Genomic DNA, 26,684 nt, shown 5'->3' on the forward strand with positions numbered 1-26,684 from the left:
TCTGATAACCTAATGTGCATCTATAAAAGGATCCATCATACCACCAAAACAGGAATGTAGATGCATAATTGATCATTAAGCATAGAGTTTGAATGTGAGTAGTTCTAGTACAATCAGCATGAGTATTTATAAAGCCAAATATGTACCTATACTTTGGCAAGACCAATGGTATGTGAATTGTTAGGGTAATATATATGCAAATATATTTGCATATATTATATATTTGTCTGCATTTCACAACAAGAGCTTTTGAAAGGCTTGGATTTGCAAGATGATCTGATAATCTGTAGAAAACCCAAAAAATTAGAAAATAAGACCACTTAGTATAGGTTTTGGTTAATATTGCACGTACAACACTCAACCTAAACAAAAAGCAAATAATCGTGCAACAAGTATTTACCAGTATAGATTTTATTTCTATTCAAAATAATGGGGTTTGTTAAGATTTAAAATACTTTAGTAATTACCTAAAACAAATGTACACTTTGTTAGAACTTCTGGTAAGTGCTGATCTTGAGTTCTGAAAATGCGTGACAGAATACAAGAAAATATAAAATTGGGTTAGCAAAATACAATAACGGAGCTTTACAAGAGAGACACACATTCTACATTACTTGACCTAAGTCTGTCAGGTAAACATGGTGTAACAGCTTTCCACTTAGAACACGTGCCTGTAAACTTAATCTGCAACCTGAATCCTAGGAAAAATTAACTTCTGATCAACTCAAGGCTACTAGGTCCAAAACAAAAAAAAATTCATCTCAAGATGTGTTTTCTCATTGAACATATATTCCCTTTTTCCATAAGGTATCAACTTTAAATTTTAATAGATCACTATATATGATAAAATTGCAATAAAACATTCTTATTATTCATGATTCAACTAAGTCTGTAGCCATAATGTAAGTTATTTTATATATGAACAGTTAAGTATTTCACAAAAAAAAAATTATTTATTGCATCTAGTGAAAAACACTTTGATGGTTCTTAAAAAGAAAAAAAAGGACTTGCTGTTGGCTAATTGCCAAACAATCCCTTCCCTGCGGCTTGCCTTTTCAAGAATTATAAAGAAACTCTGGAGTTCATTGTGATCTGGACAGCCAAAGATGATTAATCTATATGGAAGCAGGATGCTTGATTAAATCCACAAACTTCCCAAATGAGCTATAAGGATAAAAAAAAGTGGTTTGTTATTGTGTCCATTTCCAAAGGACAGCTCACAAGCTTTCCTCCTCACGTAAAAACTGGAACACAGCTGAGAAGTCTTTCAGGGCATAGCCTTTCGCACACATCATCCTGTAGATCTGATGTGCCTGGGAGCCCAAAGGAACTGGTGTCTTCGTGTTGGTGGCAGAAATCTGGGCCAAGCCAAGATCCTGTGGGGGGCAAGAAGAGGGAGGAAGAGGGCAGAGAGGAAGAATGGAAGGAAAGAAAAAGAGAAAAAGTCAGGGGAGAAACAACAAGGACATAAACATCCATATACGTAAGTTATTTAGCTTCCACTGTAACAAGAACTCTACTGCCAACAAGTACAATACGTCAGCCTTAACATTTCAGACCTGGAAGAAGCAGGTTTTGTGTAGTTTTTATTTTTTAAACAGTAATTCAATGTTATTCAACAGAAAAACCTCAAACTTTGCCAGGCAGGCACCACCTTAAGAACAGGAAGAATTTTAAGATTCTAGATCACTATATAACCTGGTAGCAAGACTCAGACTCTTTTTCCCCATTAAGTACATCATCTCTAGTAAGAAAATCTCCTTGGCTATTCACTGAAGCATTTCACATAGATTCTAAGAGTATAATTTAGTTCTTTTGGCAAGAGGAATTTTTATTACTATAAACAGGTTAAAAATCAGGCAGAAGAAATTTCAAGAACAAGAAAATGGAAGCCACTTAGCAAATATACATTTACTATAATTTAAACAGTTAATAGCAAAATGAGACTCATAGGTCACTTAGTGAATATAACTGGTTTGCTGCCTAATTGGAAGGAGGTAATAGAGAATTGCTTATGGGGCAGTCCCGGGTCTGATACAACTCAAAATTCTTCTTGAGTGACTTTAATGACTTTCTTTAACAGAGGCACATAGAGAATAGTTCCACTGTGTTTTTAAATACTGTATTTGGGTCAACAAAAGGGAGGGAAGGTTCAAAGAGGACAAATTTGAAATGTGTCCTCCTTGGTCAACTACAGTTACAATCTGAAATCAATATGGCAGAACCCAAAGGTGAGTACCAGGTACTACGACTAACCATAGTTAGACAGAAATAGTCAGCTGCCAGCTAGGCTGTAGGATGTCTTGAACTCTAAGCTAAATCAGACATGAAACAACACATAGAAGGAAGCACTAACAAGGGCCTGGATATATATAAAAAGATCTCTTAACTAAGTAGGAAAGTAATGCCTGCATTGAAGGTTGCCTTTATGGTCTTGTTAATGAAATCAATGTTTGGGGTCTATATTTCAAGAAAGTTGTAAAAGAACCTCTCAAGTATTACTAGGAAATGCCTAGATTTCCTATCCACTCAGAACTATGGTGGTTTATAGAATCTGCTGTGCGGTTGATTTTTTCCTGTTTTTCAGTCATTTGGGTTGGAAGGGACCTTAAAGATCATCTAATTCCAAGCCCCCAACCATGGGAAGGGACATCTTCCACTCAACCAGGCTGCTCCAAGCTCCATCCAGCTTGGCCTTGAACACTTCCAGGGATACGGCATCCACAACTTCTCTGGGCAACCTGTGCCAGTGCCTCACCACCCTCATAGTGAAGAATTTCTTCCCAATATCTAATCTGAATCTACTCTTTTTCAGTTTGAAGTGATTAGCCCTTATCCTGTTGCTACATTTCCAAAAGTCACACTCCACGTCTCATGTAGGCTTCCTATAAGTCTTGGAAGGTGCTATAAAGTCTTCCCAGAGCCTTCTCTTCTCCAGGATGACCAACCTCAACTCTCTCAGCCTTTCTTCATAGCAGAGATGACCCAGCCCTCTGACAATCTTCACCACTCTCCTCTGCACTCACTAGAGCAGGTCCATGGCCTTCTTATGCTGGGGACCCCAGAGCAGGACACAGCATTCCATGTGGGGTCTCACTAGAGCAGAACAGAGGTGGAGAATGACCTTCCTTGACCTGATGGTCATACTGCTTTTGATGCATCTCAGGATGTGACTGGATTTCTGGGCTACAAGCACACATTGCCAGGTCACACTGAGCTTCTGGTACACCCACACCCCCCCAAGTCTTTCTCCTCAGGGCTGCTCTCAATCCATTCTTTGCCCAGCCTATATTTGTGCTTGGGATTGCTTCAACCCAAGTGCAGCACCTTGCACTTGGCCTTGTTGCAATAAATGAGATTTGCAAGGGCCCACCTCTCACACCTGTCAAAGTTTTTGAGTATCTCAGCCTTCTCCAAATCCTGGGCAACCAAGACATAACCCTATATAAAGTCCTGTATCTATAGAAGCTTTTCTTGTTGCCCTTGAAGTAGCTGGTCAGGTTTAATTTTATCAGGGCTTCAGCTTTTCTAACCTGATTCCTGGCTGCTCAGAAAATTTGTCTGTATTCCTCCCAGCCTAGCTGTCCTTTCTTCCAACCTCTGTAGGCTTCCTTTTTGTGATTAAATTTGTCCAGGAACTCCTTGTTCATAGGCACAGGCCTCCTGATAGTTTTGCCTGACTTCCTCCTTGTTGGGATGCATCACTCCTCAGCCTGGAGGAGGTGATCCTTGAATATTAACCTGCTCTCTTGTCCCCCTCTTCCCTCCAGGGCCTTATCATGGTACTCTTGCAGAGTACCAGCAAAGCTGGCTCTCCTGAAGTCCAGGAAAGTGAGCTAGTTGTGCACCCTCCTTGCTGCCCTAAGGACCTCAAACTACACTGTTTCATGATCACTGCAGGTAAGGCTGCTCTTGAGATTTGCATTCCCCACCAGACCCTCCTTGCTGAATGAGGTCCAACATAACAACTTCTCCTTGTTGGCTTCTCTATGTTTGGAGAAGGATGTTCTTACCAACACATTCCAAGAACTTCCTGGATTGCTTATGCTTTGCTGTGCTGCCCCTCCAGCAGATATCAGTGTGGTTGAAGTCCCCCATGAGGACCAAGGCTTGTGGATGTGAGATAGATCCTATTTGTCTATATTTGTCTCATCTGCTCAGGGTTCAGGTCAGATAAACCGTAGAAGGTCCCCACTAAAATGTCACCTGTCTCTACTCTCCCGTTAATCCTGACCCATAAACTCTCAGTCAGTCCCTCCTCCATCCCCAGGTGAAGCTCCATGCACTCCAGCTGGTTACTGACATAGAGCCTGAATCCTTCCGCTCTAACACCCCAGTCAGAGGAGTCATCCCACCATGTCTCTGTGATGCCAGTAAGATTAAAGCCCTGTAGGCATGCACACACAGCATTTGCATAGGGTCATTTAAACTGGACCCTGATGAAGCCAACTTACTGGCTGGAATGGCTGTAATTCTTTTGTGCTGCTCTTCACGTGCTCTCCTGCTGGACCTGCAATCCACCTCCAGGCTCTGGACAGCTACTGCTGTCACTGGCATCAAACTGGTAGGAGTGGGATGAATGCAGGTTCTCCCTTCCCAAATAACTTTAGCTTAAAGCCTTCTTCACCACAGCTCTGCAAGCCTGTAAGCAAAGACGCTCTTCCCCTACTCTGACAGATGGCTCCCATCCTTTATACAGAAGAAGTGAAAGACTGTAGTACTGCTGAGAGCACCTTTGACTTCTCAGGGATGACTTACAAGACAGGTCTTTACTTTCTATGTGTCTGGATTTGAATTAGCACAAGGAAATTCAAGATCTTACTCTACTCTCTAAATGTCACTTCGATCTGTAAATCGGCTCTATAAAGGTCATTCTGATACAAATCAGAATTATAGTTACTTTTCCTATTACCCTCGAATGACTTCTAGCTCCAGGAAAATGGGAAAAACATACATATCAGATGTCACAGAATCCAAAATAGTTTTCATCTACATCAGGGCAGATAACTTCTTCTCTGTTGAAAGACCGATAAGCTGACAAATCTAGGAACACTTACTTTAACCTGCATACAGTAAGATATTTCATGACATGTATAAGCCGTCTTTGTGAAATCTGTACCCATATTATTCATTTTATTCAAGAAAGCTTAACTCATGTAATGGAATATTAGAATGGCAAAGTTATCTAATTCCATACTAGTCAAAATACTTGGTATTGATAGTAGTGACTGTGATCTATTTCTCTCTGAAGGGATATTCACAGAAACAATTCCTGAAAATTTTGAATGGACTGTTAGCACAAATACAATTTCATAAATGTCCTGGTTTTGGCAAGGGACAAGGTTAATTTTTTGCAGTAGCTATGAGGGGGTGGAGCCTTGCACCATGTGGGCATGGCCAAGACCTTAATGTTATTTGGTATCATCCTACGCCATTGGTGGGGAAAGGAACTTTCTCTGGCTTCCGGGAAGAAAGGATGCACGTTTCTGGTTGAGGAAAAGTGTGGTGGGTGGGTCTGTCCACCATTGCTTTTCATTGTCCTGGGCTTGGTGAGCATTTTGCATTTAAATAATCCTCTCTTTTGTTATTAGTATGGTGCTGTTACTGCTTGTGTTCTTGTATCATGGCTGCTTCCCATAAATTGTTCTTATCTCAACCCATATTCTCTGCCTCTTGTGTCTCTGACTGGAGGGGGAGGGGAGCAGCTCACAGGGTTTTTTTTTTGTGGGAGTACTAAATTGGGGAATAGCATTCCTAAACCAAGGCAGTAAAGTAGCTCTGTTCACTTCAGTACAGAATGTGTGGCTCCAAGATGGTTGAAACATTCAATAACATTTCAACCATCAAATGGACAAGGACTCCTGACTGAAGTGCAGGAAGATTGTTTTGCTTTTTTGAAATTCCATTCTATAAAATAGAGCTTTGATGGAAAAAAACGCAAGAAAACGTAAGTAAAGCTTATCTTTAGCTTCAGATTGTGAACTATTTTGCACCTTTTCACTTGAGCTTGGAGATTCCTCAAGTGAAATAGTATAAAACAGCTCAGAAAGAAATTTCCCTTTGCTGACTTATTTGGAAAAGCAAAAATGAGAGCATAGTTTATGGCTTCTCCCATACCCTGTGGAACTGACAACATCTTCCAGATGTCTCAGTGCACTGAATATTCTAACACTTTTCCTTAGCTTAGAGTAGGGAAACAGATTCTCTTTCACAATTTGCTTCCACTTTAGAATTACCTGGTTCCTTACATTTATTTTGATGTAAATGAAACTGCCATTTGGCATAAAGCTCAAAGGCTGTCTTGACATGATTCAAGAGGAGTATGATATAAATCTAGCTCTTCTCAGGATCCAAATTTGACACTTAATTAGCAACTGTGCTGTCAGTGAAAGATGGAACTTCTGGTCTGCCAATGCCTTGGACACAAACATGGCGTGGCAAACTAAACTAGATTTTTTTAAAATGCAAAATCTTTAGAGCAGATTTCGCAGCAAGTTGACTAAATTGTATGTTTCAGTATCAAATTTCAAGACCAAAGAGCTTCTCAGAAGTTTCTGGCAAACTTTTCTGACCCAAACACTTAAAATAAAGATCTTCTGGCTTTGTTTGAGAGATTTTGATGACAAAACATTTTTAAGAAAGCCTTTGACTTCCACCATCTCTGATATGCGAGCAGGAGATTGAAGTTTGGTAACTGTGTTTAGTGACTGTTACTGAAGCACTCCTAGATATTTTCACTGTGGAATATTTTCTCCTCAGCCTCAGGGTTTTACCTACCTCTTTCTCCTTTGAATACATTCTTTTTTATTTCTTAAGTGGCAAAATTGTGCTCTGCATTTCCCTTAAAAAAAGCCCCCACTTCAAACAATTCACAAACTGCATAGTATGTCACACATCAGGATGAAATGGACAGTAGCAAAAGTCTTTCCACAAACTAAAAGGCAGTGTCTTAGAAGGCGTCATCACTGCACCAAAGAATAGCCTGAACATGATCAGCTGTCTTGGCTACTTATTCAAGAAATCTTCCATCTATATAGAAAAACAGAGCGTAGTTCAAGAGGCATGAGAGGAATTTAATGTCTTTCCTTCTTACTGAGGATTCTAGCCTAAAGAAGGCTTCAGGACTGTCAGGAGAGGCAAGTCAGAAGAGGTGAACAGCAATTACAAATCTCTCTGAGGAACTCTCTCTTGGTTATCATTGATGCTTTATAATCAAAGGCTGGTAGTTTAACAGGCACAAATCAGGCTGCTATTCCTTCAATTGAAGAAAGATCCTTCAGGGCATCTTCCAGGGGAGATGAAGACCAAAGGGAAAAAAACTAACCCTTTAGAAAGAAACTTAAAGGGAAGGAAGAAAATGTGCGCCGCTACCCCATTTATACTATGAGACTATTCTGGACAAGACTGAGATCTATCAGTCATGAGAATAGAGATTGCAGTGTGAAACATAGCACAACAGGCAGAACAGATTCTGAAAACAACACACAACATGGCAACAAGCTTTGAGGCAGGGCCAAGATCAGGTTTGATTGCCTAGCAAACTCTAAGCTATAAGCTAATGCTTTTTATAAATCTGTAATTTAAACAACAATTTATTGTTCCCAATGTTCAATGACATGAATACAATGTAAGAACTGCTACTCCTCAATATTTTAACACATTCCTCAAAGAAATGAAAGTTCCTGGTCATTGGAAAACATGACCATAACATAAAATATAGCAGTCATTGAAGGGTTGTGAGCTATGAAGTATTAGCAAAGTTTTTTGGTGCTACCACACGCAAAACACTCTGGACACGCTCTGAGGAGAAGTTGGCTAATTTCACTGAGCGTGCAAATGCACCAATTGTCCTAAATCAACTGCAAAATGACATGAACAGTATCGATAAGCAGGTATTATATACAGGAGCTCTAGCACTTTGGAGATTTGCATGGTAATATCTGAGTTCACCAGCTTTAAGAATGCTGTTTTAGTTTTAAGTGCTACATTTCCACTTACATGGAAGAGCTGAAAATGGACAGAATGCATAACCAGCTGGGAGCACTCAATAAACTGGTATACATAAAACCTATCCTATATGAACTCAAATGCCTCCCTCAGGACAGTATCTCCATGAAATGGATATTCAGTGCAAAATTATTTCATGCACTTAGATGAAACATCTCTTCCAGAGCTGATTTTATAATTTACCTTAGGCAATCATTGTGCTCAGTGCAGAAGTAGTTCAAGAGTCAGAGTTCTGTATCTCCTTCCTCCAACTATGTGTCCTATCAGTGAGATGCGGAGCTCTGACCTCCTTGCCTACTTTCCTTTGGCCTCTAAAAGCTTCGCTTTCCTGACCACAGAGTGACTCAGGACAGCGCTTTTCCTGGAAATGTCAAGAGCACGGCAATAAGTGCATTCTCCTGGGATGGGATAACAGTAGGTTTTCAACTTCCTACTGCTGAGAAGGACCTAAACCCCAGATCTCCTACTTTGTGGACAAGCAATGTGGATTACTATGTATTACACATGAGAAGCCCTTCTTTTGCCACCAGCTAAGACAATTCAGGAGAGCTCACAGAATGGTGTAGAAACTGCAGGAGATCAGCCTGAGGTGGTGTGAGTTGCTTCCAGCATTCCAGATGGCCTTAGTCAGAAGGACATGCACACAAGCAATTGGCTCTGCAAGGAAGGGCTTGCTAGAGAGCATGTCTAGTAGCACAGTTAAAGGTATCTGGAAGAGAGTGGGCCCAAAATCTGAGATGCTTATGCCATTATCAGCACCTAATTAAGTCACTTGGATTTCCCTGAATTCTCTCTTGAACTTAGGCTCCTAAATTTTAGAGCAGTCATGCAAGAAGCATCTAAATGGCTTGCTGAATGCTCACTATATCCACAAGTCCATTGGGACTCCTTTATTAAGGCAGAACTCCAAAAAGAACATGCATATAATCTCACTGAGTGGCTCAGCAGTAACAGTGGCTAGAAAGAAGCTGGAGACTAAGGAAAAGCCCTGTAAACAACTCATTAATTCAGAGCTACAGGAAGAGCTCAGGTCCCCTCTATTCATGCCTATATAGGATCTTGTAATCACAAATTTTCACTCAGAAGACCGTTTGCTAGAAGCCCAGAGAGAAGCAATTGCACATACTTGACATGCAAGTGTTATGTACCTTAGCCATGAGTGTTGCTCCAAAGCCACCCTGGTAATTGTTAGCTGAGGGTACTCCTTCCATCACTCCAGGAACAGGGTTGTACGTATCGCTTGACCAACAGCGACCTGAGCTCATATTTAGGATTTTGGCCAGCAGCTTTGGGTCAAGGCCTAATCTGTCAAAGGTCAAAGAAGAGAAGTGTTAATGTCAAAACGCACAAGACATGGGTGACTTGTTTTATATCTTAGGACCCTACCATCATTCCTCTCCCTTTATTATAAGCCATGAAAAATGACAGAGTATTGATATTGGGGGCAGGGATGCTGTATCTTAAATTAAAGAGCATCAATCTACCATTTAAGTAGTAGGTTTTCAAAGCTTTTTTCCTTTTGCACTAAGCAAATCCTCTTCACCTAGCAATTTTGAAAGTGCAAGCAAATTAAAGGTCCTCTGAGAACAACAGTTACCTTGTATTTCAATTGCTAAAAGGTATACTCATACTCTGTTCTGCTACCTACGAGGTCACATCCTTGTTCTTCATATCAAAATATTCTCTGAAGGAAGCAAAAAATTGACAAGCAAGCGTGGCAATATGAAAATGGTTGTGTGATGTGTTTATATGTGAACACTAGTGCATTTCTGAGGTAAATAAGGTAACACAACTGATTCTGCTCTAATAATGTGAATAAAAATGCTGCACTTCTCAAAAAAAACTTTATCGTCATACACATCTGTGCATTCTTGTCTTTGCTATTATTAAATCTTCATTATATGCTCCTGCTTATGAGGCAAGTCTGCATTTCACTGTGACATATGTTATCTATTCGCAAACATATATTATAGTTCTGGGTCAGCTGCTGATAAGGTTACTGATCCCAATAAAACAAAGCTTGTCCAAGTAGAAACGTCATTTGTTCTACCATGGAGATGATGGCATAAACTGCTGCTCAGTGCAGACCCTGAAAATTCTTCAATATTATACAAAATTAACCCTCTTAAGAATTCACATTTATGCTGATAATAAGTTGCAAGTGTAATTTTACATCAATTGCATTTATACCAAGGACAAGCAGCAGCAGTTTATCCAGCACTGTACTATATACACAGGACAAAAGAGAAAGCAAGGGAACTATCTCCAGTAACAATTCAAGATGAGAAAAGGACATTTTAAAAGGGATATATCACAACCTTCTACAAAATTTATTTAAATAGATTTCAATATTTTTAATGTTAGTTCTCACATCACAGACTTTTGCAGATCCCCATAACCTAACAGGGCTTCCAGGCACTGTAGCACTCAAAATTTTCATTTGCAGATGAGAAAAGCTCATTACCAGTGGAACAGTTGCTAAAATGCAAGTCTATCTATTCCAGTAGGCATTCTGGATTTGAAAAACTACGTTTAAGATAGGCAACCCTACAGCATGGCTCCTACTCCTATAGTAGCACTGTGTCCTGCAAGTCTGCCTTCCTAATGCAAAGCAAGATCATTTTTTGTATTTCAGATAGCTCTTTCTAGCAGTGCTGCTGTGCACTCTTATTTACAATTTGCTGCAGCAGCTGCTGGAGTTCAATGGAAAGTCTCTGCTGGCCTAAATGGGATCAAGCTTTATGCTCCTCCCCATTCTTTTCCCAACCCTCTGATTCAACCGAATGTTTATAATGATAATTTACTTAAAAATACAAACTGTATTTTCCAGCACCAGTACGTTTTTGTATTTGAATTGTATTTTTATTGTGCATAGTGCATCAAAGTCCTCACCATAAGTCTTCATCAAGAGCCACTCCAAATAATGGCCTTAATTGTTGTAATGAAAAAAACCCACACCGAGAGCATTCAAAGTCTGAGCTTTCAAATACACAGAGGTTGCTTTTTTCCCCCTCAAACAAATCTCTTGACTTGTCTGTTTCCCTATCATTGTTACATCCAGATCAATATTTTTACCAATGTAGTGCCTGCTTGTGCCATAGCCAACTGTATGGGGAGGCCTGCAATTACAGCTGTGGGTATACTGCAAGACAGAGAGCTTATTATTTCAAAACACATATAACCCTCCCAAAGAATGCTCTTTTTACAGTATTTTTACTACTTCTCTGTGAAAGTATAATTTAAAAGATATGCATGTATTATACAGGTATGTAAAATACTGTCTTGCACTAGATCTGACATATTTTTGCTCTGGGAAAAGAGAAAGAAAGATAGTGTCAGTTTGTATCCCTGCTTCTTCAAAATTCATAGCTCTTAAACACCATGCAGCTTCTCTTCAGGAGACCTGAACCTATTTTTTTTTTCTCCTTTGCAGCAAGTGTATCATTAATAAGAGCAAGTTAGAAGTGCTTTGCATTTCATCTTTCTGAAGATTCATCCACTGGTGCATATATAACTGACAGTTAAAATTAGACATATATTAAAATCAGTTACTGAAGAAGTCCTCTGTCTTCCACTGTGCCCAAAGCTTGTAATGGTCTGAAACCAGCCAGAATATAAAGTAATTGTCATTCAGCAAGAGTCTATCCTAGAAAGTCATGCTTCAGTGGAGAAGACTGAGTTTCCATTTGAAATCAACAAATTAATCCAAGACAGGTATCTGAAAGGGCAAGTTTAATAGGAAGCAGCTACTGGGCTCTCAACCATGATAAAATGTTATTGCTGTTTCCCTGTAAATTGGCTGGGAACATACGATACTCTCTGCATAAGAGCTCCATTGCTGTTCAGGAGATATACTGCTCAAGCTATCAAAATGATGACAGTCTGCCAGTCCCCATAACAACTTGCCATTGGACATGGCAAGAGCTTGTGCATGTGTGTGTGAATTTACAATTACCAAAATGTTCTTCTCCCATATAAGCAGAAAAGAAGCTCATGTATTAACTGTACTTATAATAGAACAAAAACAATTGCTCCCTCAAATCAATGCTTCTTCAATAACATTCCTAATGAAGTGAACAGCAGAAACTAAGCAATAGATGCACATACCAAAAGAAAAAAAAAAAAAAAAAAAAAAAAAAAAAAAAAAAAAAAAAAAGATCAAAATAGGATCCCTTCATGCCACAGCTCAAAACTCAAGTTTTGCTGAGCTCTAATAAAGCCTCAGCCTGATTTTTTCATACACTCCTCCAAAAGCTCAGTCTGGAACAGATACAGAAATTGAAATAGTGTCTCACAAGAGAGATACATCCTGGTCTCATTTTAAGGTATAATAACTGAAGCAGCTGAACTCTTGAGAGTTTCCCATCTCAAGGTGCTTTGGGTAAACACTGTATAAAGGTGCAAATATTCAAGCAGAACCTTAAAAATTACTTTGCCATTGGTGTTTTAAACAAGGTAAGTGCTCTCCAGCATCATTACTAACCTTCATGAGTCTTAGCTATAGTCCCATGCCAAAGACAGCAGAACTACACCTTGGAGTTCTTTTTCAAGGTACTCTTTCTAAACTTTGCAGTGGGGATGTGTCCAGGGCTAATTATTCCTCAGCCTGTTGCATATGCTCCTCTCTACTCTGTCAACTCTCATTTCTGCTCATGTCTTACATCCATAGCTCAGGGGTGCTCACAGAAAACAGATCTAGTGACTGAGACTACATTTAAACTCAGCATGAGAAGAAAAATTCTTTTATTGTCTTTTCACTTTATTTAACTAAAAAAAAAAAGTAGGCACAAATCCATGGAATAAAATTGCTTAGGAAGTAGCAATTAGAACTTGCAGATTTTGGTATAAATTTGGGTGGCACTGCAGTCCCTCTTCATAGAGATGATTTTCTCTGGTATTGGAAGTACAAATTAATTTTGCAGTGAGGTTATTGCCATAGAGCCCTTATTGCTCTCCTTGTCCCTTAAATCCCAATCACATTATGAACCTTGTCCTGTCTTGTGTCACCACATAAGCCCTTCCTTGAGTCTTTGCAGAAAGTTTCTGATGGGACTGCAAACTGTCTGTCAGGCAGCAACTTCCCTCTGAGCTAAACACAAACCAGGTATAAGCAATATTTCATTTCTGAGCTTTATTTTGCTAGTAATAGAAATTGTTTCACTGGAGCTCAGGGCTCAGTACAACAAAGTTACTGGCACTGAGATGATCAGCGAATGAAAAAGAAAAATATTTTCTGACTGTGGACAGTATAATTTCATGTTTGTACTTTTTATTTGTGCAGTTTACATGTACTCTGTGTGTCAGTTAGACACAGTAAGTCAGTATTTTGCAATATGCACACTACTTGTAAAACTGTATAGCAAAATGTACTAAAGATTTTTCTACTGATGAGTTGCACTAACATACATGCTAGAAAGAAAAGAAAATAGAAATGACAAGGTGAATTAATTTCCGCAATGTCTCACACACCTTTTAACTTCTACTAGTAACATTCATAAATCATCAGGAAAGTAATGGAAAAGCTGAACATAACATGCATTTCATTGGTCAGAACTATGGATGGGAAAAATTTTTAAAAGTATTTATGCAATATAATCCCAATAACTTCCAGAGAAAATGGACATCTTCATAAGTAAATAAAGATGATGTTTGAGTAAAGCAAGTGAAATATAAATGTAAAATTACATAGCAATATGGCCTACTTTTCTGGGAGTTTATTGTAGAATTTTTGTTCATTAATGTCAGTTTTCTTTCCTCCTCATTTCTATTTGCTACTTATGTTGAAGTTTGGAAAAAATTCTATAATTTCAAATATAAAACAAATAAAGCAGTAATTTAAAAATATGAAATTACTAAAACAGTCACTCTACTTCAGAAAATTAAAATTTAGACTGCATGGTTTATGAAAACATTAGAGAAGAAGTGGCTTATTAATAGAATTAATATCACACTGCTTTGAAGACTTAAGTTTAGAGTATATATTGGTTTATGGAAGCCGTTGTAATATGATCTTGTAGCTACATCTAATTCTGACAACAGTATTTTGTATAATTAATTATTCAAAGTCCCTAGAACTCAATTTAAATAATGCAGCAGATATACAGTGTGTGACATAATGACATTTTATATTCTATATGAAAGTTAAGAACACATCTAAGTTCCACAATTCCTATTCTAAATTTTTAGATTTTCAGTATCCTTTACCATTATTAAGTCAAAGTCCGACTTTCTTCAGCAGATAAGCATCAATCTGATAAATCAAGTTCAGTTTCCTACTCTCTTCAGAGCAGGCAGCCACACTATCCTTAGAGTAGAAAAAAACTTCCTGAAATTATTAACATAGCAAAATTTCTAATAATTAGAATGACAACAGTAAACTTCTACATTAGAAATTTTTACACATTCCAAGTGGAAATGGTATTCTTATAAATCTTATTCTGGTTATAAGCAAAAGTCTTCTTCTTAAGATCTGAATCACACTAAATTAAAATCAATGCAAGGATTCTAAATTACTTCATAAGGCTTTAAATAACCACCTCTGTCTTTAACTTCATGCAGTTTTTGACTAATGAGATTCTGCTATTTCTATACTATGATTTTAAATCAGCAGGTTTCTTCTACAATAAATACAGTTCCCTCTTGATAAGCTTAATTGTAGGGTAGGGAGGTTTATATATTGTTACTTTCAGATTGGATTTTTGTTCACAAATGACGAATACAGATTCACTCAAAATTTAAACTGGAAAAGGAAAAAATTCGAAACACCTTCAAGCTACAGTGACTGCAGACATCGGCTTGCTCTTCACAGGGCTTACATGCCCCAGAATACCCCTCTTCCAAACCTCTTGATTTTATTTTAGTTATTCCTACAAATGTAGATAAAACCATAACAAAAAATTAGTTGCATATGCCTTATTATGTGAATCATGACTTAAAGCAGAACCCTATGCAAGCTTTCTGGATAACACTCGATTACAAAAGTTGTAAACAATGCTACTGGTTTTATTATGGCTTGATGCAGACATGCTTCAGTATATTACAGACTCTCAATTTTAAAATGTAAATGGTACAGGACATTGATAAACCAATTAGCACTGATGCAAAGCAAATTCCTCTTTTATCTCAATTACAACATGACAACTTAATAGGTCAAGACAGTCTAACATCTGAGACAAGGGCAATTCAATAAAACAACTGCATCTTGATATGGTAATTAAGAGGAAATGTGAATCCATTACATTGTCTTGTGTATGTGCGCATATGTAGGTGTTCTTTTTTATTTATTTAAGCATTTGATGCCCTCTTGCTGTTTTTATAGTGTATCAAATCCACATGAACACAGTTCAGTTGAGCCCAGTTGATAAGTACCTACAGTATCTGTAGTTTTAGCAGGCAAATTTTAAGGATGCAACTGTGCAGATAAATAATTAATGAAAAGACCCTAAAAGATACACAATTGCAAGATAATCTCTTCAAACACAGGACTTCTCTGTCTATAAATTTGCAAATTATTTTGATTTGGCTACAAGAATTTATTTGAAGTTCAAATGCCTTGATACTGAACTGGTACTTGCATGCACTCGGAAAATAAAACAAAACTACAAAGACCACAGCAAAACAAATACATCACAATTGGAAAATAAAAATAATTTTGCTCAAATATGGCACCACTTTAAAATTAGATGTAGCACATGCTAGAAAAGAAATGGTAGCCAGCACTGGCAAGAGTGTAGTGGAGTATACTGCAGCTTTTTGACAAACTAGGAGTTTTGGCAATTAGGACAAAGTGCTCTCATGAAGTCAAAGAAAGGTAGATGTTCTGTTTTATGCTTTCATCTTAATTTGATATACACACTGTAGTAGAAGTTTCACTTTACAATAGATCTTGGAACAATTTAAGAATTAAACAAAGCCAATGAGAGCCATATGGGAGTATAATATTCTGAATAGACTGTACATTACTTTAGAATACAAACAAAAACTTACCTCTGTATTAGCTCTGGATGTTTATAATGAATAACAAACATTATTGTAGGCTACACTACAGCAGAACAAATAAACAAGTTCAGCTGTAGAATGTAACAACCTATGCAGCCAATACAAGAGAATATTCCCATGCTGAAAATAGTTCCTTTAGTTAAATAATCCCTTTAGCCTGTTCACGGCTTTTTAAGATAACTGCTGGCAAAAAGTTTACCTATTTATTTTAATCATCATCTCAGTAAAAGTCAACCATAATATATAAAAACTGTAAACATGGAAAAAATGTTTTTGTGGTGTTCAGTCCACCACAAAAATCAAACCAACCTGATTCCAAGATTCATAGCCTCAGCAGTTCCAATCATACTGATGGCCAATAGCATGTTGTTGCAGATCTTTGCAGCCTGAAAACAGGTGAAACCATCAATTAGTTTATGCATTTTCATAGAATTAACATAAAGCAATCCACTAGGCCCAGGACAATATGATCAAGTATGTTCTGGCAGCTTTCTTCTAGAGAAAACACAGATCTGTGATAGCACAAAGTTAATGAAAGTTGCTCTATGGCTCCTTCACAGATTAAAAAATACCTTTTTTCTTAGTACTGCTCAGCTAGCACACATGCCATGTAGGGGCTCTTTGTTCTTCAGAACATCCAGTAAATCTAAATTCAGATGAAACAAAATCAAAATGTCTCTCCCCTAAGAAGTATAATCTCAACAAGCCAGTGTGAAGAAATACCAGTCAGATTTTTATACTAAGTTACACAACATATTGGACAAAAGTGCCATGACGTTATTTACAAACACAAGGTTAGAGACAAACAAAGAAGTATGAAGATACTAAATGTTTGAAGATACTCAAGCCTTTAGTTCTTGAGTAAAAGAGTAGGCATCAATAAATAAAAAGCCAGAAAAAGGAAAGACTGAGACAGCTATTAGCCCTACAGAAAGCATTACCTGTCCGGTTCCAACCTCTCCACAGTAAATCACATTAGAACCCATGCATGTCAGCAACTCTTTGGCAGCATTAAATTCTTGTTCCACTCCACCAACCATGAAAGTAAGGTTTCCAGCTCGAGCAGCTCCAACACCTGAATCAAGATAACATTGGATTTAATAACACTATTAAAAAGCCTTAAAACTTAGGCAGTTTCTCTTACCAGTAAAGGTCTGATGATGCAAAATTAATACTTCACTTACGATGAATCTCTCAAATTCTATGTAAAAGTAACCCTACATTCCCAGTACTCAAAGATCAGCAATCTAAATTCTCAAATATCTGATGGAGATAAAACCACCTTATCTTCCAGGCACACTAGCAGAAAAGTCATAAGACTTGCATAAAACTGGCATAAAACTTTTTATAGTTTATACAAAGAAACAATCAACTTTTCCTTCAACTTTGCACTCCACAAAATTCACTAACTAAATTACTAAATAAAATTTCTCTTTTATCAAACTACTCTTCACATACAACCATTAATAAACTACTACTCAAAGACAACTCTGCTTTTATCAGCCTTTCCAAATCTAGGCTAATTTTTATCAATGCTTCCCGATTTTCACATGATTGAATAGCTAAAAGACACAAGCATATAAAATCAAGTCTTCTGAATTTCTGCAGTTTATGATGTTCTTAATCTGAAGCAAAATTCTCCTTAATCTGAGAAGCTTTAAGTGAGTTCCCACACATAAACTTAATGTATCTACAATGATGCAATTATTATGTAAAGACAATGTAAAAATTATTCATACACATACACAAACACATTATTCCCAGTTTTATTCCTGTAGTCTGTCCTGTCTTTAGCACAGTTCAGTAAACACACACCATAGTTCTTTGACTATACAGTTCCTAAGCAAAACACCGGCAAATTTTTCATGTGATATTTATTACCTCCACTCCATGAAATATTCTATTCCTTAAAAGAAGCCTAATTCTAATATGAATTACTCTTACATCCCTAACTTAAATCCCAGTATTTAATGGGTATAACTGCTTAGGAAAATTTGGCCTAAACTGATGAACAGATCAGCTTCCTCACTAATTTTCACTCTGGCAAGAAGCATAGCCACAATGAATTTTCAGTGCTATGCATCAAACATTGGCTGGTTGGGGTGTACAGCTGCAGATAACAACTGACTTTCAAATTAAACATGCTCAATTAGGTACAGTGCTCCGAAGTGCTGTACCACAGCTAAGGAAGTGGTCAGTTTTGGACTTTGTTTACAACATCAAGGATAGTTACACTGCAGCTTTTCACAATGAAGAATTTGTTGATTTTTTTTTTTTTTTTTTTTTTTTTTTTTTTTTTTTTTTTTTTGCTTCTCAATAAAAATTTCAATTGATACTCTCACTGTGTGCAACTCCTCTGTGTGGCTATGTCTACAAATGCCCCTTTCTGTATCTTGCAAGTATTTGTTTTTCCCATCCTGCCTTTCAACATCTACTATCTTTTTAAGTCACTGAAGAATTTCAGACAAATTTGGCAGATCAAAGTCTCAAAAAGAGTAAATACCCACCAGTTATGCAAAACTAGGCAACAGTAAAGATGCTCCCAGTGATGACCTGCTCAGCCTATATTAGAACCTAGAATCACAGGATTCTGGGGGCTGGAAGTGGCCTCTCAAGTTCATTCAACCCCCCTGCTCAAGGAGGGCCAGCCTGAGGCATGTTGCCCAGGACTGTGTTCAGTCAGCCTTCAAGTATCTCTAAGGAGGGAGACTCCACAGCCTCTCTAGGTAACTTCTTCCACTGTTTGCCTAACCTCACAGTAAAAAAAAAAAGTGTTTTCTGGTGCTTCAGACAGAATTTCTTGAGTTTTGATTTGTGCCTCCTGTCCTGTCACTAGGCACTACTGAGCAGAGTGTAGCTCCCTTACTTAATTCTCTCCCATCGGGTCTTTATACACATTGATAAGATCCCCCCTGAGCCTTCCCTTCATGCTAAACAGTCTCAGCTCTCTCAGTCTCTCTTCATATGGAAGATGTTCCAGACCCTTTTCCATCTTCATGGCCCTTAGCTGGACTCACTCCAGTAAATCTGTATCTTTCTTGTGCTATTAAGTCCAGAACTGGAGCATCCAGGAGAACTCAGACCCACAGCTTTAATGAAACAATCGGTCTGTATACAGAACACTGCCGAGGTACTGAAAAATATACAGCGGTGAAGATCTTCCTGCCCAGGTTGAGAGACACCCAATTTTCAGCCAATCCTTGATCTCACTTGAACAACTCCTCTCCAGGCAACTCACAGGAACTGGGCAAAGAGCAAAGCCCAAACTAGCTAGCATAAACAGGTCATTGTTGTCTTTTTGGCTACCAGTTCACTATGTACATGACCGCAAAGATTGCTACATTAATAAACACAATGATTTTCATTCCATTCCTCTAGTTATTTTTATTCAAACCACATAATGGCCTTTACCACTAATCCTGTGATCTGACCTGCAGCAAATTAAGTAGACAATTTAAGTCAAAGCTTACAAACAAAATCCAGTACTATCCATCATAGGTCAATAGCCTTGTATCTAGATTACAGACTGCTAAATAGCTTCAGAGATTCATTTATTAGAGCAAAATTAATGCTGACAATAGTTTTCAGCTGGTTAATCTTCTGACAGCTGCACTCTCTCACTTGTTCAAACACATTTCAAGAAGCAAAAATAAATTAGTTAAGTAGAAAAAAAGAGACCAATTTGTTGTATAATGCAGAAGGCTTGGAAAACTCTTGTTTTAAAAACAGAAACCTATTTGCTTCATGGTAGATTTTATCACCTAGGGTCTTTACCAACTATCTGCTATTTTATCAGAATCAAATGAGCAACACAGCAAATTTTTAAGACTGGAAAATAAAAAAAAAAAAATTGGCATGGAGTCTAGGAGTACAAGAACTGTAACTTCAGCTAAAAATAGAAATTAAAAAAAATCATTATACAAGAATGCACAGCCTTCTTTCACAATCACAGCTTCCATACCAACACAAGCCAGTTAAGTATTATCAGGTTTTAACACTAAACAGAGCAATAGAGATGCAGAACAGCTAATGCAATTTAAATATGCTAACTATTATTTTTCATATGAAGTCTTGCCACCTAAGATAATGCTTTATGTACCACTGCTGTGAGGGTCAAAAGTCGTTTAAAATCTATCTGTTCTTTCTAAAATACAGAAAGTCTCTTCACATCCTTGGGGATAGTTTTCAGAGAAACTGTATCTATGATTAGCATGTGTTAAGATTTCCTTCTCTGCTGTAAAGCAAGACTGCTGGAGCCCATAGCCGCAGTCTTACACTTGGTTTCTCTAGGATAATAACCCACACCTATGTGCAGACTCCTGCAAGGTCATTATACCAGCAGATCCCACAGAGCAGATCAACTCCAATTCTGTTGGTTCCAACAGCATCAGAGTTTGTCCCAGAGATACAGACAGGAACAGGACTGCAGAAAAACAAGAGATCTAGCTAGGTGAGGGGATATGCAAGAAAATGGCTCTGGGAAAAAATATGGTGAGAAGTTACAGAGTAGTACTGCAGCATATGGCATATCCACTTGGAGATGAGTTTCCCACTTGCATACTAGCAGGTTTTGGATGAAGATCTGCAATAAGTTGTTTATCAAAAGAGGTACATGAAGAACTGCACTTCAAAGCACCCTGTCACATCTGGCTGTGCTACTTGTGAGGCAAGTTCAATCCAGGTGCTTCCCATTCGATTGCCAATGGATTGCTCATTGAACTTGCTACAGAGCAGTTCTTAAGTTCAACATTTTAGACAAAAATAGGAATGGAGACTTAGGAGCCCTCACATGTCAACAGGAACTGGTTGCAGCTACCCTGGAACAGTCTGAAAATTACCTCAAGTTTTAGCATCCAGGCCAAGCAGCCTTGTTTGACAGACACGTTGCCCTTCCGTATTCACTTTCCTGTGCTTATTTAAACAGTATTTCATGTTGCTGCAAAAAAACCTTGAAATTTGCCACTGATGTTTCCAGTTCCATAGAAAGCCCAGAAAGGTCTTAGCTCTGTAGCTACATCATTAAAACCGCTTAGTTTCTATCAGTTTGCTTATTATTAAGAACACAATTTGCTAGAAAAGAGATGTTAATGTAAAGGTGTTATATGAAAGTATCTGCTTTTGGTTTCAGCTTTATTACATTTTTGTAAGAACAGAGGGCAAATGAGATAAAAAGAAGTGATATTGTAAGGCTATGCATTACAGCACCATCATCGTGGCAACACTGAAAACAGCAACACTGCTGGAAAGACAATGCACCCAAGCATATCCCTGTGCCAACATATTTAAACCACTGTTGCGCTGCATCTGCAGACAAAAAAATTCATTGTTGACAAAGTTGAGACCAAAATGATATAAACGGAGCTGTTTCAGAGTCTCTGAAGGACAAGTAAGAGATGAAGGCTGTAATATCAAGAAGCTTCAGTAAAAAATAATCTATTCTGTTATTTTTCTACTCAACATTTAGCTGCAATTTTAACAACTAATTTTGTGATCTAACTAGATTTGAAATAAAACACAAACAAGAAGAACATTGCCAGAGCTTTAATCCTCTATCTTGTTTTACAATGTTGCACCTTCAAGCACAGGAGTTGAAGCTTTGCTTGTTCCACTTGGGGAAGTGCAAGGGAACACTAGTCTTTTATTCGGATTAAAAAAAAAAAAATTCAGTTTAAGTGACTGTAGCTGCTCAAACAAGCAGGTTCTTGTCATATTTGCTCTCTTTCACATAGGCTGAGCTTGAGAAGCTACATCTGTGTACCTTGTGTGAGTGTGTATTTATTTTTAAGGACCAAGCAGATTTTAAGTACCTGCCAGCTCACACAAAATACTTTGTCTTTGCAACTCACGAAAAGTTAAACCAAGATACACAAGGAAAGATTAACTGAAAAGGTTACTATTGTTTTGCTACATATATAAATCTAAAAGCAATTAAAAGGCATGTAAAGGCAAAATCAGCTATAAATCCCTAGTGGAAATAAAAGAATATTTAAATTTAAAATAACCATGAAGAGACTTGTTATCTTATAAAATATAAGTAGGGTATCAATGTTTTCTACTTTCTTATTAGACAATGTCTGCCATCATCAATCTATTTCCAGGAAACAAGTAAATGGAACAGACTCAGAAAAAAACCCCACAGCACACTGCCACTCCAAGGGCTTGTGTTTCTCCCTATTACAAAAATCAGCATCAAAGCTAGACCTATGAAGCTATTCTGCTGCCTTATAACTAAAACACAGTAAATCACTTAATTTGCTCAAAAGAACTTAAATGTTGTAACCAGTCTGCCATCAGCAGAGATAAAGAAGAGGACCGATGGGACCGGGCTGCAATGTGAGCCGTCTTTAAAATGCAATTGTTCTAATCATTTTCTACAGATGCAGCCTCACAAGGGGCTGCTGTCACAGGGACCATTTACGACTTGTTATGGTGTCTCTATTGTTTACCAGCGACATTCGCTAAAAAGGCGACAGCTGGGACAGAAAGCTGCTCCTCAACGAACAATATAATCCCGTGAAAGTAATCAACAAATTTAAAGGTGTTAATTAACTTTACACTTTATCATGTTCAATTAGTTGTCCTTTCTCGAAAAGATTGCCGTGCACAATCGGTTTAGAGCGTGCCATGTTTGATTTGTAAGTGATCACTGTTTCTGTTTCGAAGTCCATGTCAGATGTTCTCTTGGGTTTTGGTGACACAGATGAATGACTCTGCACATGTTAGGGGGTGATCTGGTTTAACATAAACCAGCATAACATAACCCCTTGTTAACGTATCGCTGGCCTTTCCAAGCAGGCACAGAAACGCCTGTGCCCATGGACGCACACAAACATGCACAAAACCCCTGCGGCAGCACGACACTCAACGAGTCCAAGTTTCGTTTTTGCTGAAACACAAAGACACAAATAAATGGGCAATTTTTCATCATTATATCTCAAAGCAAGACTTGTCTTTTAGGGGCACGCTTGGGATCATTTCTTCTCAGCAAGATCCCTAGTTCTGCTGCATTATGCACTAATGCACAAGTGCCTCCGTACATTTTACATAATGCACGCTGCCTTTTTTAATGGCAGCTGAGTAAATGCTGGGTAGATGCAAGTTCCTCTGTATATAAAATTCTGTAGTTTGTCCTGCATTTATAATGGCCGGGACTCTAGAAGAAAGTTGATTTAATCTATTATTAAAATTTGTCATTTTCCCTTTAAGATACCATTCCTACTTGCTAACGGGACAAGGCAAAGCTCATGATGAAGCGACAACGTACTTGGAAGTGCCCCTTAGTGAAAGTCATTGCTGTTTCTCTCTTCTGACAAATAGAGCTTTGAATCACCAAACCTCATAAGCTAGTGATTTCTGAGCAAAAATGGAAATGGAGGTTCAGGTCAGTGATTTCAAGATTTATACAACAAGCACTCGAATATTAATCCAGACAAAAGCACGCTTAAAGAAGTAGAAACATCTCTTTTATGGCATAATCGAATTATACAATTTGTGAGATTATGGCTGTACAGAGAAAAAAACCTAATGGATTTTTATTCTGCAGCAACAGGCAAATTAAATACACATGATCATCATTATTTAAGCAGTTACATTGTACATAAAAACAAACTGCAAAAAACCCACCCACAAAACAAAACAAAATAAAAATGCAAAGAAAGCCCAATGGAAAAGTTGTTAACTCTGAAAGCTAATAATGGACTAGGTTAAATATTTAAGAGGAAATTATAGACTATATTAGAAATAGCTGAAACCACAAAACAAAGCAGTATAAAACATTAGTTTTCTGCTAGGAAGAAGATCTGCAGGGAAAAGGGAAGCGGTCGATAGATCCTTAAATTGGACGCAATAGCTGTTCTTCTATCCCAAGTTGGCAGCTGCTACATTTGCAGACCTAGTTCATTATTTACCCATAATGACCATCAAGCTCCAGTCAAAGTCAGATCACAACAACTGTCAGCAGCTCTTTTAATTAGCCTTGTTTGAATTCAGATAAATATCACAATGGCCCAGCTTCTGCTGAAAAAGCAACAAGAAGATTGCAAGGAATAAGCTGCCCTGACTTCCTAACAAACAGTATTGTGAAAAAGTCCAGAGAACCAAAGTTGTTTTTTTTTTTTTTAATTAAAGAAGGGATGGTGATGTGCACATTATTATTTTTCCCTCACGTGGTATTCATATTACTACTTACAATTCCTGTTTATAAGCAAATTTGTGCATCTCAAATGCCAACTCAAAACACTACTCCACAATCTGAAAGGTAAACTTGAAGAGATGGTTTACAGGTATTAATTAAATTTCTAACCTCTGTGAAATCATACGTTTTGAAAAACTGGATCAGAATTAAGGAATGCACATATTAACAGGATTATCCTCTCTCCTAATTTATCTCCTTCTGTTTGTTTATCCTTAGGGAACATAATCTTCTGTTGCATCAAGCTACTCTCATTCTCCCTATGTCAGCAGCAGAATAATAATTCCCTCCTCCTCCTCCTCCACCCCCTCTCCCACAAGCACTGGCAAGAATGAAGACGAGTGGATCACACTGTGTGCATCAGCATTAATGCTCCATGCAGCTATTTTCCTAGCAGTAGTAGACACTGAAAGAAGGATGCAAGAGAGGTGAGCAATATGCTACCTGTTCTGGGCAGCCCAGCATGAGAGGGCGTAATTAAACAGATTTTGCCTCTCAGAATAATATGAAGATAGAAGATGCAGGCAGAGACTGCTCTAAGAGCACTTCTTCAGAGTTTCACTTGCTGTCACAGTTGGGTCCCAATTTTGCTAGGTGCTGCCCAAAGACAAAGCCAGTTCCAAACTTTCCAGTCCTACATGCCAATCTGAGAAGTGCTGTTGTATATGCAAGGATCATTGGAGGCCTCAAGGAAAACATATTTAGGGATTTACATGAATCATAATGATACATGCATATAAACAAGAGGTACATACATCTGTTACAGTACAAGAGGATATCCCTTCTGGGAACAGAAAAAATTATGTAAACACAATCAGAAATGGAAGGTAGAAAGTAGTGGAGGAGGAAGAAAAAACAACTGATTAAACAAAACAGGCAAAATGATCATGAGAAGCTTTGTTTTCAAAAGAAGGCCTGAGTAGATTTGTATAGGGATTTGTACTTGAACTTGGCCATGATGGTGGAATAAAGATCTTCAATTTGTTTTAGATGTATTATAGAATGATGCCAAAACACAGAAAAGAATTTGCCCTCTCAATAAATCATGCAAAAACTAGAAGCTGTTGTTGAGGCAGTTTAATATGAGGGGGATGCACAAGGAAAATTTTATGAGATTATATTAAATAGCAACTGATGCCTCCAAGGAATCAGCCAAAGAAAATAAGTTGCAAAAGACAAATGCACACATAAGATACTTCAAGTTTTTCAACAGAAATACAAGCTGAAAGGCCTGATGAAATTGTTCTGTCTGCAGCATTTTTAAAAAAGCACTACATTTAGTTCCAGTCATTGTAATGTCAAAGAGAAATACCAAAGCACCTGAAACGTTAGCAAGTAAAAAGGTTAACAGCAGTACAATAAGAAAGGAAATACAGTATGATTGATCAACTTATCTGCTTATTTTCACCCAAAATATTGTATTAAAAACATTAAGAAACAGCAGTTCATTACAGTTTTCTTTCCCATTCTCCACCTTTGACCCATACTCCACCACAAAATCATAGGCAACAGAAACATCCTTTTGGTGTTGCTGGAGTACCAGATTTAGCTACTCCTTTACACATCACTGATATTTAGATACATGGTCTAAATCTCATCTCCAGACCTATACAGAAATATGAAAACTTAACAACAACATGCTGCATGTACCTACAGTTGTGGACAGCAAAACTACATGCACAGAGCTCAGCACAGTTCAAAACAAGTATTTAATTTTTTATCTGAACATCAGCAAGAAGGCTGTACAGCCAGGGATGAACAGAAGCAATACATTCCACATATACAAGATCCCAAAATTTCAAAGCAGATTTCAGACAGTCCAAATGTAAAGCACCTGACACTGAGCTGTCTGATTAAATGTTGCTGGGTTCTGAGCAAGTACAGCATCAAATACACGTGAAATATTGAATACAAAAGAAACAAAGAAAATAGTCCTTCTTCAAAGAAAACAAATCTTGCCCAGCACTACTGCTTGAAATTCTGGTCTTTTAGGAGAAGTCCAAAAATTAAACATGAACATGCATGCAGTTCCTCCACTATGTGGGCCACTGTTAACCCTCCACACAACTAAAATTCAACAGACAGTATCTTAACTGATGAGGCTTCAAGTCCTAGAAATAAAACTTTATCCCAATCACATACTGCAAAATCAAGAATAATTTTTGTTGGGTGTTAGAAAGAGGGAAGAGCTCAATTTCCAGTATCATCATAATCTTGCCTTCTTGAAAAGCTTCTACTCTATGCAGAAGATCATCAACCAGAAAACAGACTGTTGTGTGACTACAGAAGAAAAACTCAAAGGGATAGACGTTTATGATGTTCTCTTTGAAAAAAAAAGAAGGCAAAATCCCAGAAAAGCGATGCTTATATTCTTAATTAGTTGTTCTAACAATACCAAAATGAACATCAAGCCTCCAGAAGCTTAATGTTTGCATGGAACAAGCAAAAGCCACAAACAGATCCAGCAAATCACTTTGCCATCACAGCT

The 26,684-nt window shown here is 37.8% G+C and overlaps 1 protein-coding gene across 3 annotated transcripts in view; it reads right to left on the reverse strand.

Annotated features, from left to right (window-relative positions):
- Positions 1-324: 324 nt before the first annotated feature.
- HIBADH (3-hydroxyisobutyrate dehydrogenase) overlaps positions 325-26,684 on the reverse strand; it is an 86,215-nt gene continuing 59,855 nt past the window's right edge. For all 3 annotated transcript variants that reach the window (XM_053944584.1, XM_053944592.1, XM_053944602.1), the window contains 4 exons: positions 16,947-17,080; positions 16,315-16,391; positions 9,156-9,312; positions 325-1,376 (listed from right to left, as the gene is read on the reverse strand). In XM_053944584.1, the coding sequence (XP_053800559.1) occupies positions 1,218-1,376; positions 9,156-9,312; positions 16,315-16,391; positions 16,947-17,080 (527 nt within the window). In that variant the 3' untranslated portion in view covers positions 325-1,217. The remainder of the gene's footprint in view (positions 1,377-9,155; positions 9,313-16,314; positions 16,392-16,946; positions 17,081-26,684) is intronic.

The sequence above is a fragment of the Vidua chalybeata genome, chromosome 1, assembly GCF_026979565.1.
Source record: "Vidua chalybeata isolate OUT-0048 chromosome 1, bVidCha1 merged haplotype, whole genome shotgun sequence".
Classification (NCBI taxonomy): domain Eukaryota; kingdom Metazoa; phylum Chordata; class Aves; order Passeriformes; family Viduidae; genus Vidua; species Vidua chalybeata.